Source organism: Rana temporaria, chromosome 11 (assembly GCF_905171775.1).
Source record: "Rana temporaria chromosome 11, aRanTem1.1, whole genome shotgun sequence".
Taxonomy (NCBI): Eukaryota; Metazoa; Chordata; class Amphibia; order Anura; family Ranidae; genus Rana; species Rana temporaria.
Genome location: NC_053499.1, coordinates 94,961,878 through 94,978,069, shown reverse-complemented (window position 1 = coordinate 94,978,069; position 16,192 = coordinate 94,961,878). Strand labels below are relative to the sequence as shown.

Below are 16,192 nucleotides of genomic sequence, written 5' to 3'. Positions count from 1 at the left end.
TTTTTATAGGTATTTTCAACCTTCAGTAGGTTCTCCATTTCCTCCTCATAATCTGCTTTATTTAGAATTACCAGTCCGCCCCCCTTGTCTGCTGGTCTGATAATGACCTCATTTTTCTTACCAATCTCCTTAATGGTTTTCCACACATTTTTGTTTTTATTTTTAAACTTTCTCTGTAATTTTCTTAAATCTCCCTCCACCATCTTTTTGAACGCTCCTATACATTGGTTGCCCGGTGTATTGGGATTAAACGTGGAGTTATTCCTCAGATTCGTTTGGGTGTATTCCGAGACCTCCATTCCACACTCCTCTGTGTTATTCAGAAAGAATTTACGTAAATTCAGTTTTCTGAGGAATTTCTGGAGGTCGATGTATACCTCAAATTGGTCTAAGGTTTTTTCTGGGGCATATTTAAGGCCTAAATCTAAAATGTGTAGTTCTTCTTTGGTTAGTTGGATATTGCTGAGGTTAAATATGCCTTTCCCTAATGTTGCCTTGGGCGTTTTCTTCTGCCCTCCCCTACACCCTCTGGCGCGTTTTCTCTTTGAGTTTGCTCCATTTCTCTGTCCTGATTGTAGGATCTGTTCCATGGGTTGGGATAAGCTCCCTGACCCTGATCGTGTTGATTTCTTTGGCCTTCTCTTCCTGATGATCGTGTCTGGGTAGCCCCTCGGTTGCCATTCCCCCCTCTCCATCCGGGGTTTCCATATCCTGTCCTTGGTCTCCATCTTCCTGGTGGACGGGTATTGGGGCCACCTCTGGGAAAATCCCCATAGTCCCTCAGGTCTCTTCCTTGGTTGTAGTATGGGTCATATGGGTACTGGTTTCTTCCTGGGGAGTTCCTGTTGCGACTCTGCGACCTCCACCTAGGGGGATTCCTATTACGGCTCTGTGACCTCCCCACCTAGGGGGGTTCGGGCTCCTTTGATATTCATCATGGTATCTAACCCTTCTATTTTCAGACCTTCCCTGTTGTCCCCTGGGTATGTAGCCAGTATTCTGTGTGGATTCCCTGGCTCTATCATATGCAAACAGGACAGCCCAAGGGTATATCCTCTCCACACTTGATTCGATGGGAATCCAATGCAAAATACATGATTGGCTATCGCCGTTAGTGGGAGGGGTTTGCATATTGAAGTCTGCCATATAAGTAACTTCCTGCTGTATGCGTGCACCCGCTTCTGAAGACGTATTTTGACGAAACGTGCGTAAAGCGGATACACGCACACACGCACGCACTTCCGGTTTCCAGTTGGTCGTTAGTGGAACGCACGCCGTTCCCAGGCTATCGCTGACACTTCCTGGTTTACTCAGTGCGGCGGCCGGAGCTATGCTAACAGGCTGTTAGCCGCTCCACCTGCATCACCTGTTTTTAGTTTTTTATCCTTTGCATAGAGCACTATCTCTGCTCTACCTGCTTTTATTGTTTATTTTTATATTTTTTGATTCACCTTTTTACTGTGCACGATATTGTCAGTGCCAATAAACTTAGTACCAGTTCGCATGCGTTGCGCTATACAAGTCATTCATTCATTCAACATACCACGCTATGTTAGTGTGTCTGTTTTTCCGGAGGATTATGGACTTCTAAAACCAACCTTATCTCTGGATTTGGAAAACCACTAGAACCAAGTGAAGGAGGTCCTAAGCACAACAGAGGAGCCGTGGGAGTTCCCAGAGCCGTCGGAGGCTAACTACTTGCACTTTACCCCTGCAGGGGTTAGTGCCTCTGGTGAGTGGGGACCCAGGAGGGGAGCACCGTGACCACTGCGTGGAAATATTCACTATTGTACACCTGAGCACTCACCTTTTTAGGTGCACCTTTGCAAGCACGGACTTCATCACCCCTTGGATGGGCTTTTTCTATGTGACTTTGTTTTCATATATATATTTATTCTTTCATTGAAGAAAGTCTTTTTACTGCACACAACCATTGGACTATTTTTTATTATATTTTTTATATATTTTCTATTTTTCACTTATGAACATTATTTTTATACCAATTGTTTCACATGTATGTATCATATTTATCTAATGGAGCTTTGCACAGGCTATTTCACAGCCTACTTACAGTTTGGTTCATTTGTTTTATACACTTATATGTGTTTGGTTCAGTTACGCATGCTAGCACATAATACTGTCACTACACATATTATATAGCTAGAACAGTTTTGTTTTCACAAATGATGCTGGTTTATTGATCACCATACTTATATATCGTACCCCTTAGGGTCACTGTCCCTTACCACGGTTTGGCACAGTTTATAAGTAGGGCAGCGCCAACACCCCATTTTACTTTTATTTTACTTCTGCTATCCCTTTTGGGGATTTGATTTTTGGGGGGCTGCAGCCCGATATTTTAATTTATGTTTTACTTTATACCTTATATTGGATACCTATTGTACCATACTGGATATATCTTTATTTAGTATTCCATTATCCCAGCGTATTATTCCACTGTCCTTTGTATTAGCCTTGGTAGATCCTAAGCGCGGAATACTTTCTTCTTTTTATTACCTTCTTAGGATCAACCACTGAAACAAACAGTGAGTCTGACCTCCGGAACGGAGCAGTAGCAGACAGGTACACCCGCAGAGCTCGGACAACGTCCAAGGAATGTAGCGCAGCCTCTTTCAGATGCGACAGTCGAGGACACAGAAGGAAGTACAAAGTTCTCATTGAGATGAAAAGCCGAAACGACCTTAGGAAGAAAGGAAGGCTGTGGGGGCAGCACCGCCTTATCTTTGTGAAGGATCATATAGGGTGCCTTGCAAGACAAGGCCGCCAGCTCAGAAACCCATCTGACCGACGTAATAGCCCAAAAAAGGCACCTTTTTCTGAGCGCGTCAATGAAGGAAACGCACTAATGTTTTCAAAGGGTGGTTTCTGAAGTACTTAGAGGACCAGATTCAAGTCCCATGGAGGTAGCAGAAACGTGCAAAAACGTATTCACCAGCGAGTGAGCCGCCGAGGGTCGTTGGAAAAAAAAAAAAAAACAGCCAAGGCTGAAATCTGCCCCTTAATGGTACTTAAGGCAAGCTTTTGGTCCACTCCACGCTGTAGAAACAGCAGGACCCTGAAAACAGAATATGCACGCGGACGCCACTTCATCTCCTCACACAGAGATGTAAGCCTTCCACATCTGGTGATACATTTTCTGTGACGATGACTTCCGTGCCCTCAGGATGGTAGAAATTACAAAATCTGACAGGCCTTTGTCTCAACACCTGGCTTTCAAAAGCCACGCCGTTAAAGCCAGCGACTGGAGAGCAGGATAAAAGTATGAGACCTTGCGACATGAGGTCCTCTCGCATTGGTAGTCGCCAAGGTACATCCATCACCAGGCACGCAAGATCGGAGTACCAAGGACGCCGAGGCCAATCTGGAGCGATCAGAATCATCGGGATCCACTCTGCGGAGCAGACGAGGAAGCAACTTCAATGGGGGAAAGGCATAATGTAGCCAATACTGACCCCACGGCCACCAACGCGTCTGCCCAGGGATCTCTGGACCTGGCCACTTGTGGTTGAGGCGAGAGGCCAGGAGATCCATGTCCAGTGTGCCCAACCTCCTACAAAGGATTTGAAACACCTCCGGATGCAATGACCATTCCCCCTGGTCCAGCATCTAGCAACTTCAGGTAGTCTGTCTGCCTGTTTTCTACACCCGAAATATAGACGGCCGACAGTCAGCATGCTTCTTTCTGCCCACCTTAGGATGTGAGCAACCTCCGACGCTGCAGCCGAGCTCTGCGTTTCCCCCTGATGGTTGGCATAAGCCACCGCTATTGGCGTTGTCTGACTGAATCCCAATTGGGCGACCTTGCAACCTCCTCGACCACGAGGAGAGGCATAGCCTGATCGCCCAAAGTTCCAGGACACTGATCGGCAGACTGGATTTCTTCTAGAGTCCCGCGACCCTGGGCCAACTGGACCCCCCCACCACATGAGGCTAGCGTTCGTTGTAATCACTGTCCACTGGAAGGGAAGAAACGACTTCCGGGACCGAAGAGCCGGGGATCTCAGCCAGCAATTCAGAGAGACCGACTAGTTGGCTTACCTGAATCTGACGATCCAGAGACAATGGAGATTTATTCCATTTGGACAGGATCTCCCTCTGCAATACAAGAGTGTGAAACTGGCCATCAGACCCAGGACTCGCATGCAAAAAACGAAGAGACGACCATTTGCGGGATGCCAACAGCTTCACCGCAGAGTGAAGAGTCTGCATTTTTTCCAGGGGAAGAATGAATAACTTCCGAGGAGTCCAGAATCAACCCTAGATATTCCAAACGCTGAGTTGGTACCAGGACCGACTTCTGAATGTTTAACACCCACCCAAATTTTTGGAGGGTCTGGCTGGCTATAGACACATCCACCTCTAGAAGCTGCTCTCAGAAGAGCGTCTAAGTAGCCCACGATGGCAATGCCTCTTTGTCTCCGCAAAACTAGGATCGGTGCGAGCACCTTGGTGAAAACGCTTGGTGCCGACGCTAGTCCAAAAGGGAGGGCCACAAACCGATAGTGGTCCTCCTTTATCGCAAAGCGCAGAAAGCTCTGGTGACTGGCGCAAATTGGGACATGCATGTGTTCTTGATGTCCAAGGACGCCAGAAAGTCCCCCGGATGGAGCGCAGCCACCACCGAGCGAATGGATTCAATGCGGAACTTCCTTACTCTCACGAAGGCATTTAGGGCTTTGAGGTCCAAGATTGGACGGACCCCATCCTTCGGTAAAATTACCCCACAACTTAGCAAGTCCTGCACTGCCCCAGTAGGACAGGCCGACGAGCCGGAAGGAGGGGGAGACTTGAGGGAAAGAATCTGTTCGATGGATAGGAAAGAAACTATCTTGTAACCCAAAGAGACCAACTCGCAGACCCACTGGTCGGAGAGCAGGGAGGTCCACCGAGCTGTGAATCTGCAATCCATCCCCCCACCCATGAGTCGGGCGGGGGCAAGACTTCATGCAGTGACGGGTATGGATGCCGGTTTGTTCGGCTTACGCACCAGCTGAGCCTTTGTTGGCCTGGGAGGGTTTACCCGTGGGCCCTGACTGACGAAAATACCGCTTCTGAGTGGAAAACGAAGTACCCGGCCTACTGAGCAGCTAGCTCCTTCCCCTCGCTGGACTGAGGGAGGAGAGTGCTCTTACCCCCAGTGACATCCTGTACAGTACCAAAAAGCCTTCCACCCTTGAAGAGCAAATCTGCCAGGGCTTTTTTGGATGCTTGGTCAGCAGACCAGCATTTCAGCTAGATCAGGCAAAACCACCACCGACACAGAAGCTCTGGCTATCAAGGGGGCTGCATCCAGCGTAGCATCACAGACATATACAAGGCCCTGGACCAACTGGTCAGCCAGTCTAATAAATTCGGGAGGGAGCTGATGCTCCTCCACAGTCTGTTGCAAAACTTTTGCATTCAGTGAGTGTCAGACATTAAAGTTGCAGCCACAATAGACCGCAATGCAGACCCCAGCATGGGCTTTTCCCATTCCTCATCAATGAACTTGTCAAAAAAGGACACATAAGAAAAAGCCTTCACAGAGGGGTACGACTTGTGGGACCCAAAAAAGACAGCCCTCAGTGGGTGCCTCAGCTACACTATCCAGCTTAAGGGAGTCCCTTACAGCACTGATAAGCGCACTAACAAGTGCCCTGTCCTGTACTGACCCAAGTGAGGAGTCTTTCTCACAAGGAAGGTCCTGGTCCACATCCTCAGACAACACAGAACCAGGGTCCTGTGCCGCAGCCAGGCCCGTGTCCGAGCACTCCCCAGGAGATGGCGGGGAGGAGGTGCTTTTTACCCCCCCTTCCGACCGCACGCTGCTTCCACCCTGACAACAAATGATTCCAGGACTGCCGACAAAGTGTCCATGGGAACCGCAGGAGCACCAGCTGCCACCTCTGGCATGTTTGGGAAAGAACCAGATACTGACTCCACAATACAGACAGCTCCCAGGGACCTATTCAAGACCTGAAATAAGTCCACCCTCGTTGCTGCGCTGACCGGGGGGTTACCCAGGGGACTCGCCAACCCAGCAAGAGACTGTTCAGTGTCGCTGCCCGCCCTCTTTACACAGCCTGTGCTGTGAGGAAAAACCTGTGAGGTAAAAAACTCAGATATGTGCTGCGCTTCTAGAAGCCAGCACTAGAGGCCAAAACCACTCACAAAAATGCCCGCCGGACGCCTCAGAGATAACAGGGCATGGCCACAATAAAATGGCCGACCGAACTGGCAAGCTGCGCAATAGCGCGATCACAACAAAATGGCCGCCAATGGGAATTTCCAATGCAGACTACAGCAGACTTCCAGCGCCGCCGCTGCCAAAATAGAGATACGCCGCAATGTGGATGAGAAGGCCTAATGGGGCCTCCGAGGTAAAGCACACCCCCACAAAATATATGGGCCCAGACACCCCACAATCCCCTGGTGGGAAAAGGAGCCCCCCCACAGGTCCACCCCGCTAGCAGCAGTAGAGCAGGAGAGGGAAATATGAGAGAGCAGGGAAAGGGAGGATAAGAGGACCCCCAAACCCCAGCCATACCGAACCGCCGAAGCAGGAAGGACTGTATTTACCCGTCCATGCGAGGACCCGCTGGTGCATTCCTGACAGGCATACAACTGCGTTGGAGTAGCTGTCGGCTCGGTCCACTGTAAGACAACACCACAGCCCTGTCATATGTGGACCGTGGAGCAAAAAACCCACCGGCCACCCCAGGAGTCATGGGGTATGTCGTGGCAGACCCAGCCCTTAGCAATGGTGTGCTCATGCTCGCTGGCCTTACTGAGGAGACTACGTGGATCTATATATCCAGCCTGTCGCGATGATCCTTGTTTGTAACACACCGTATTTTGGAAAGAAAGAAATACAAAATAAAAAAACATTAAAAAATATATCCAGCCTGTCACTCAGCCGGCAGTTGATCGAAGATTCTCAAATAAAATTAAAAAGAAAGAGATAACAAAAAATTCTCAGGGCGCTGGGCCCAAAGGGAGCCATATGTCGTCCTTTGCTAGGAAGAAAAAAAAACTGAGGCTGCAGGGAGGAGGGTTATGTCCTGAGGGACCACCCCCTGGGTGGGGCTGTTCAACTCTGTTTAAGTAACATGTATTTAATCTAAAATGTTCTGCCTAGTCCTCTCCCGTGAACAGAAACATAACCCTCTTGTCAAGACTTGAGAGGGCTGTGTCCGTCCATGGACGATAAGAGAAAAATAGTTTTACTGTAGCTGTACAAACTTCACATGCATCGCACATTAGATTGCACAAGAACTACAGTTTCCAAACAGTTAACTTTAAACTGTGCATACTAGCATGGTGGCTGAGCGCTCTGTGTTCGTCTGGATTAACATATGGCTTTTATCTACAACACATTTGTGCTTAGCAATGTATTTTGCTATATGTGGCATTACTGGAATATTTTAAAATCTAATATATAAATGAAGTTAAACGAAAATATTTTGGTGTTATACATGGACAAACTTAAAATAACCTGTAATAGCTCAACCAACTCTGTGGTAGCATATATCTATGGAGGGTCTAGAAAAAAATATATTTTTATAACAGCTTACCTGTAAAATCCTTCTCTTGGAGTACATCACGGGACACAGAGCAGCCATAGTAATTACTATGTGGGTATATAGGCCACCTTCAGGTGATGGTCACTGGCACACCCAAGACAGGAAGTACCCCTCTATATAACACCTTCCATACTGGGAGTACCTCAGTTTTTGTAGCAAAGCAATATATACATATCCCAATAAGAGGGGGAGGGACCTGTGCCCTGTGATGTACTCCAAGAAAAGGATTTTACAGGTAAGCCGTTCTAAAAATCCTGTTTTATCGTACATCACGGGACACAGAGCAGCCATATTAATTACTATGTGGGATGTCCCAAAGCAATGCCATCTGAGGGGAGGGAGACACTGATGGCAGCCTGCTTTTGTCTGACGTGAAGACCTAAGCTGTTACCCGCAGTACACTGCGCCCAAAAGCAGCATCCTCGTGTCCTCTCACATCCACCTGATAGAATCTAGTGAATGTATGGACCAAAGACCAAGTTGCAGCCTTGCAAATCTGAATCATGGAGGCTTGGTGATGCACCAACCAGGAAGCACTTACTGCTTATGGTAGAGTGTGCTTTAACTTGAAAAAGCTGGAACCCTCCCTTTCTAACCATAAGCCTGGATAATAACTTGCCAAATCCACTTAGAAATAGTAGATGTCAACACTGCCTGGCCCTTTCTGGGGCCTTCTGGCAACACAAATAAAAACTTCAGTTTTCTGCATCTGAGCTTGACTGCTCTCACTACATCAAGCGAGTGCAAAGACCTTTCTTCCGCAGAACTAGGATCTGGAAAGAAAGAAGGCAGGGCGACATCTTGGTTCAGATGAAACCCTGACCTTAGGTAGAAAGGGCGGGTGAGGACGCATTACTACCCTGTCCCTGTGAACAATATGGCTCTTTACAAGAAAAAGCAGCCAACTCCAAAACTCCTCTAGCAGAAAGCAACCAGAAAAACACAACTTCCTTGTCAACAGGACCAATGGCATATAGTGTATTGGCTCAAAAGACTGTTTTTGTAATGCCAACAAAACTAAATTCAAGTCCCATGGGCACAGGGGTGTCCTAACTGGTGGATTTATACACATCACCCCTTGTATGAAGGCCCGGATTAGGGAATGTGAAGGAATTGGCCTTTGAAACAATGATAAGGCCGAGATTTGACCCTTGATAGTACTCAAGGCCAGCTTAATTTTTACCCCCAACTGTAGAAAAGCAAGAATCCTACCTATGACATACTTCTGAAGGTGCCATCTTTTGGATTCACACCAAGAGACAGACATATGCTTTCCAGACAATATAATAAATGATCCAGAGGCCGGCTTCCTAGCATTAATCAGGGTAATTACCACTGACCCCGACGGCCCCCACTACCAACTTTAGGATTTCTGCATACCAGGATCTTCTGGGCCACACCGGGGCTACCAGAAACACTGGCTTCCCTTCCAGCTTGATCCTGCTAAGAAGCCGCGTTTGTCCTTGCACAAAGTTGAACGTTTAACCTGGACGCCAATAGGTCCACGTCCGGGGTACCCCATCTTTGGCAAATTGCCAGAAAGATGTTGGGGTTTGGAGACCATTTTCCCTGGAAACAGCTGCTGGCGACTTAAAAATCCGCCTGCCAATTCTCTACCCCGAAATGAAAACTGCAGATGGGCAAGGAACGTGCCTCTGCCCAAGCCAGAATATGGTTCACCTCCCTTTGGGTTGCGTGACTCCTGGTACTCCTTGGTGATCGATGTAGGCCACTGCCGTGGCATTGTTGGGTTGAACCCTGGACTGGACAATTCCGCAACCAGGACCTCCAGGCCGTCAGCCATTCGTGCTGCCAGAATCTCTAGGATGTTGATGGGCAAGGTCTTCTCAGCCTCGGACCACTTCCCCTGGACCGTAGCCTCCTCTAGGACTGCTCCCCAACCCAACAGGCTGGCATCTGTCATTACAATCTTTCAAGTAACCGGCATGAAGGATTTCCCCTTTTGCAAATTCCTTGTTACCAACCAACTGAGACTCTGGTGCACCCTTGGGGCCAGATACATTGGCAAGTCCAAGGCTTGGACCTTCCTGTTCCAAGCAGACAGGATACTGTTCTACAACAGTCTTGAATGAAATTGGGCAAAGGGAACTGCTTCAAAATGAAGCCACCATCTTCCCCAACAACCTCATACAGAGGCAAATGGTTCTTCCTCGCCCTGACCAGACGAACCAGCTCCTTTATATCGTTGACCTTTTATTGGGGCAAAATACCCTTTTCTGGGTTGTATCTATGACGAGACCCAGGTAACTCCAGTCTTCTCACATGATGCAAAGCCGATTTGTCTAGGTTGAGGATCCAACCCAGGTGTTCCAGATACTTGTCTTCTGTCCCTGGGTTTGGCCTTGAGGTTTACCTCTTGAACCTGACAGGAGAGGCTGTCACAACTGCCTGGAGGCTGATGCCCCAGGAACTGGAGAGGACGCATGTATAAATCAAGGATGAATACTTTTCCTTTTAACTGGTAAAAGTTTACTTTTCCCACTTGAGATCTTTTGGATGCATTTCTCAAAATATCATCTCGAACAGCCGTTGCACATGAAAGGGGAACCCAGCCAACAGCTTCTTGCATAGTGATTCGACTGACCAGTGCTTTAGCCACAGACTTTTGCGCATCTGCACTAAGCAAGAGAGCAAGGCGTGACGCCTGATGAATAGAATCTTTAATAGCATCAACCGCAAAACATAAGGCCCTGGGTAAGTCGGCCAAACTCTGAGCCTGCTGAGCAGGTACAAAATGTAATGACCTGCTTCATTTGGTCCTTTAGAAATTGAAAAATGCCAATTGCTGCCACCGCAGGCTGAGTTACTGCACCAGCCATAACAAACGAGATCTTAAGATTCCAGTCTTTATCTACTGGATTCCTAAACACCTGGACATTGTCTACTGTACAAGTTAAACTCTTATTCACGCAAGAAATAGCCGCATAACCTGCTGGCACACTCCATTCCTTGGTAAATTTTTCCTCCATAGGATACAGTAAAAGAAACTTTAGGAGGAAGGAAATGTTTAGCTGGGTGATCCCAATGAGCATATACAAGTTGATCCAATAAGGGGTGGAGCGGAAAGGTATGTAAAGCCTGTGGGGGTCTTCGAGAACCCAAAGAGGGAACCGAAGCTTCAGCCGTCTCAGCTGAGGGTAACTTATAAGCCAAACAAACTCTAAGAGATTGCACTTGCAATATTTCTGAAATTGTAAGCCTGAGAAAGGTTCTTCTGAAACTGACCCTTCAGAGAAAGAATCATCAGTCTGTCCCTCTTCTCGGTCCCCTGACGGCCACTCATCAACCCACTGCTGTTCCCCTGCCTGAGGGTACGGGGGCCTCACATGCTTTTCCCAGTTCGGGAAGAAGTTGCGATTAAAGCAGCCAACCTCTCTTCCAAACCAACTAAAGCCGAAGACAAAACCTCCTCAGTGACGTATGTAGGAGGCTGAGATGTTGGGAGAAGCTGCCATCCCTGATCCCCCTTCCACCTGGAGACAGACGGGAGGGAGGCAAGCTGGTCCCTTCAAGACCTGCTGCACAGAGCGTCATCACTGGGAAGCATGGTAAGCAAACATTAGGTATGTTTAGACCAGGGGTGCCCAACCTTTTGAAGAGCAAGGGCCACCTAAGCGAATTGGTAACTGGTTGTGGGCCACAATGAGCAGAGCGGAACACAGCCCATTCTACTGAATGGGCCCTTAGATCCAATTCGATCTACCCAGACGGAAGGGGGCAGATCCCTTTATTTTTTTAGGTAGGCGGGTGTAAACAGACACAAGCCTGTTTACATCTGCTGCTCCATAGAGGTAAATGGTGAGTCTGATTGGTCGGACCGATCATGTGAAAGGGGCTTAAGGCTGCTTTCACACTGATGTGCTGCGATTTGCCCAGCTCAGTGCACCTGTGGATTTTCTGCGGGTTAGCTGCACTTTGCCGTAAACTTTTATTATATCCAGCAGGTGTGGCACACTTCCTAAAAGTGCAACAAACCCGCAAGTAATAGAAGTCTATGGCTCAGTGCAGGTAGCCCGCAGCTGCACTGCACCTGCGGATCAGTTTGAAAGCACTGCAGAACAGATATACCCATATATACACTGTGAATTTAGTAGTAAACTTACCTTTAATAACAGTTTTCCATTCAGGTATCGCTGGCTGTTGCTGTCCCAGGCAGACTGCATTTGGTATCACTCCGCAAGTGAGAAGAGTTGGCGCTATGCAGGAAGCATCGGCTTATGTGGCTCTGCTCAGCAGCCACTTGCTTCCTCTACCAGCAGGTTCATTCACAAAACTGGGATGGCGAATCGGCAACTCATGATCTGGGCTTGCCAATCTGCCATCTTAGAGCAGGAGGTCAAGGGCCACATCGGAGGGCTCCGCGGGCCACTGGTTGGGCACCCCTGGTTTAGACTTTCACACCCTCTAGTGGCGAAGACAGGCAAGACAACACCTACCAAAAAGAAATCCATAAGTGAACCCTCTGTCCCTTAGGATTATCTTCACTTACCTTTCCCCCCACAGGATACTGCTGGGAACCAGACATGTCCAACCTTCACTTAGCACGGTGGGCCAAGTCATGACAGACCTTCAGGGATTGGGTCCCCTCTTACGGGGTCCTCTTTGCTGGACCTGTATAGCACCCTGCCAGAAAATGTCTGGTATCTTTGTTAAAAGACCAAAGTGCTGGATCCCAGGGTCCATCTCTCCACAAGAAGCATTACAGGCAAAACCTCATCCTTCCACGATGCCCAGGTACCATCCACCTTGGCCTTTTCTTGGCACCTTGAATGGATCTGGTTGCATAGCTCATTGACCCTTGTAGGGACCCTGTTGCAGAGCTTTTTCTTTAGCACTATATCTGTGAGCAAACTTTAGACACTGGTGAAAAAACTGAGGTACTCCCGGTATGGGAGGGGTTATATAGAGTGGGACTTTTTGTCTTGTGTGTGCCAGTTTCCATCACCTGAAGGTGACCTATATACCCACATAGTAATTACTATGGCTTCTCTGTGTCCCGTGATGTACAATAAAGAAAGTTACTTTTTCCTTATAAAAGTCAAATGTGAAGTTAAAATTGTATGGGTGCCAAGGTGCCCATAAAAGTTTGCAACTCCTCATTACTAGACCACAACATGAGGACGTCATTTAGTTTAGCTGATAAGTATCAATACATTTATTATTCTTGGGAAAGGATGATTACCTTCTGGAAAGGATTACCTCTTCAATTTGCTTTTTTATTTGGGGTGTGAGAGCGAGTCTTCATAGGGACACTCATTGGTACAGTGAGAGGGAGGTCAAGGTTCTTGTTCTTATGGTTCTAGTGAGTCACACAGCACTTTATTGGACACTTATATTCATTACCATTCAACTTGCACACCTCCTCTTGACCACTGTTACCTAGCAATGCTCCCCCCATTTCTTCACAGCTACTTCCACCCCAATACAATCGTCTACTTGTCCATTTTTTCCAATGCAGATCAGGAGAACCATTGATATATCATAGCTTCCACTTTTGTTGTTTTTCTTCGTTCATCCTCTCTTGTGGAATATTAGTTCAACCATAGGATGCATTAAGGTGAAAAAACACAAACCCATAGAACCCCTAATAATGCTAATGCATGTATGATGTTTTTTAATGTCTTATTTTTGACACCAATACATTTTTGCTAATCATGTTTGTATGGTGAGTGAAGTTCCAAAGATATGTGCTACCACAGTGTTGGTCGTGTCATTACAGATTTTTATTTCAAATTTGTCATTCAATCTTTATCCCGTGAGATCCATCCTCTCCTCCCGCTTGTTTTTTATTTTGACATTTTTACGCTAATGTTTTTGAGGGTATCTAATTTCCATAGGTTAGTATTGCTTCACCCTTTTTGACACAATTAGGTAGGTGGCACCTTCAGGGTCCGGCATGTATTTTAGTGTTATATAAAAACCGTGTGAGCATTTGACACCTGGAAATTCAATGTTGCTCCAAATACTATTTAGTTAAAGCGGTGGTTCACCCTCCATAGCAACATTTTAGCATAAAATTGGGCATAGTAGTGCGAGCTACAGTATGCCTGTCTTGATTTTTTTTGCCCGGTACTCACAGTGCAATCCTCTATAGAAGATTCCGACTCCCCGCGGGGAATGGGCGTTCCTATCAAGAGGGAGGATGATTGACGGCCGGCTCTGGCACGTCACGCTCCCCGAAGACAGCCGGAGTAGGTCTCGGCTCTTCACGGCGCCTGCGCACAGACTATGCGCAGACGCCGTGAAGAGCCAAGCCTATTTCGGCTATTTCGGGAGAAGCGTGACGTGCCAGAGCCGGCCGTCAATCATCCTCCGTCTGGATAGGAACGCCCATTCCCCGCTGGGAGTCGGAATCTTCTATAGAGGATTGCACTGAGTACCGGGCGAAAAAAATCAAGACAGGCATACTGTAGCTCACGCTACTATGCCTAATTTTATGCTAGAAGAAAAAAAAAAAAATTTTGTTTATAGGGTGAACCCCCGCTTTAAACAGCAAGTTCTTATCTTATTTACTGTATATGTTACTACAATAACCCAATGTTAAAGCTAGACTAAATAGTCCAACGTAATTAAGTTCACACAAATAGTATCATACCAGAGGCGGTTGACTTCCTGCCAGGTTAGTTGGCCTTGGGGCACCTTGAACAAGATTGTGGGAAGAAGTAGTTGTAGCTCCAATAGAGGAAGGCACTGGGGCTTCACCCAATTCTGCCATAAGGGAAAGATATTCTTTATCCATCCTTGCTTTATCCTGGGCTGACTGAGGTTCCCCAGGTCTCACCTGGACACTACAAATAAGCAACAATTCTAGGGTAAATAACTTTCTAAAGGAAATTCAAATCTCCACACACATGAAAAAACACAAATGTATGCCCCTAATAATTGTTAGAGTTAAAAGATTTGGCTAAATATTGTCTAAAACCAGCTTTAACCACTTGCCGAAAGCATAGGTTATTCTGTGGCAGGGTGGTTCTCCTGCGCCGGATCACGTACACGTGATCCAGAACTTGGAGGGGGAGCTTTAACACAGCACAAGCTGGTTAGTGGGTGCCAGCCAATAGATGCCCACAGGCACCCGCTGATCGGCGAGGAGACACACAGAACAGAGCACTGCCTATGTATACAAGGCAGAGCCCTGGGGGAAGTGATGGACTGCGTCAATGCAAATCAGGGAATAAAAGCCATCACTTCCCTTAGGCTGGGTTCACACTAGTGTGAATTGGATGCGGTGTTTCTCCGCATCCAATTCGCATGACAGGAGATTGTGAACGGTTGTCTAGGGATCTGGTTCACACATCTCCGGGGTGGCTGCGGAGCGGATTGCACTGAGGTTATGTGCATCTTTGGCTCAGTTTCAGGCCCAAATTCAGGCAAAAATGTGTCCGTGAAATGAAGAACAGGGACGCACCAGACCCTTGCTACGAGCTGTAAGCGGCTTTGCTATGAACCCAGCCTTAGTAAAAGTAGCATGAATAGTAAACACAAACACTGGTTGGGCATTCATTTAACCCTTTGATTGCACTAGATGTTGAACACCTTCCCAGCCATTAGTCACCAGTAATCACACAGTTCCCACAAGTATCAAACCGTCCACTGTAATATCACAGTTCCACTAGAATTTGCTGATCGTGGTGTAAAAAAGTATACACACACACACAGTGGGTACGGAAAGTATTCAGACCCCCTGAAATTTGTCACTTTGTTATATTGCAGCCATTTGCTAAAATCATTTAAGTTCATTTCTTATCAATGTACACACAGCACCCCATATTGACAGAAAAACACAGAATTGTTGACATTTTTGCAGATTTATTAAAAAATAAAACTGAAATATCACATGGTCCTAAGTATTCAGACCCTTTGCTCGGTATTTAGTAGAAGCACCCTTTTGATCCAATACAGCCATGAGTCTTTTTGGGAAAGATGCAACAAGTTTTTCACACCTGGATGTGGGGATCCTCTGCCATTCCTCCTTGCAGATCCTCTCCGGGTTCTGTCAGGTTGGATGGTATTCGTTGGTGGACAGATGTTTTTACGTCTCTCCAGAGATGCTCAATTGTGTCAGGGCTCTGGCTGGGCCAGTCAAAAGCAGTCACAGAGTTGTTGTGAAGCCACTCCTTTATTTTAGCTGTGTGCTTAGGGTCATTGTCTTGTTGGAAGGTAAACCTTTGGCCCAGTCTGAGGTCCTGAGCACTCTGGAGAAGGTTTGTGTCCAGGGTATCCCTGTACTTGGCCGCATTCATCTTTCCCTTGATTGCAACCAGTCGTCCAGTCCCTGCAGCTGAAAAACCCGCCCACAGCATGATGCTGCCACCACCATGCTTCACTGTTGGGACTGTATTGGACAGGTGATGAGCAGTGCCTGGTTATCTCCACACATTCCGCTTAGAATTAAGGACAAAAAGTTCTATCTTGGTCTCATCAGACCAAAGAATCTTATTTCTCACCATCTTGGAGTCCTTCAGGTGTTTTTTTTTTTTTTTAGCAAACTCCATGCGCGCTGTCATGTGTCTTGCACTGAGGAGAGGCTTCCGTCGGGCCACTCTGCCATAAGGCCCCGACTGGTGGAGGGCTGCAGTGATGGTCGA

The 16,192-nt window shown here is 47.2% G+C and overlaps 1 protein-coding gene across 3 annotated transcripts in view; it reads right to left on the bottom strand.

Moving 5' to 3' along the window:
* The window catches only part of SF1 (splicing factor 1), a 241,936-nt gene that overhangs the window by 27,924 nt on the left and 197,820 nt on the right, over positions 1-16,192 (bottom strand). For all 3 annotated transcript variants that reach the window (XM_040328777.1, XM_040328778.1, XM_040328779.1), the window contains one exon: positions 14,200-14,392. In XM_040328777.1, the coding sequence (XP_040184711.1) occupies positions 14,200-14,392 (193 nt within the window). The remainder of the gene's footprint in view (positions 1-14,199; positions 14,393-16,192) is intronic.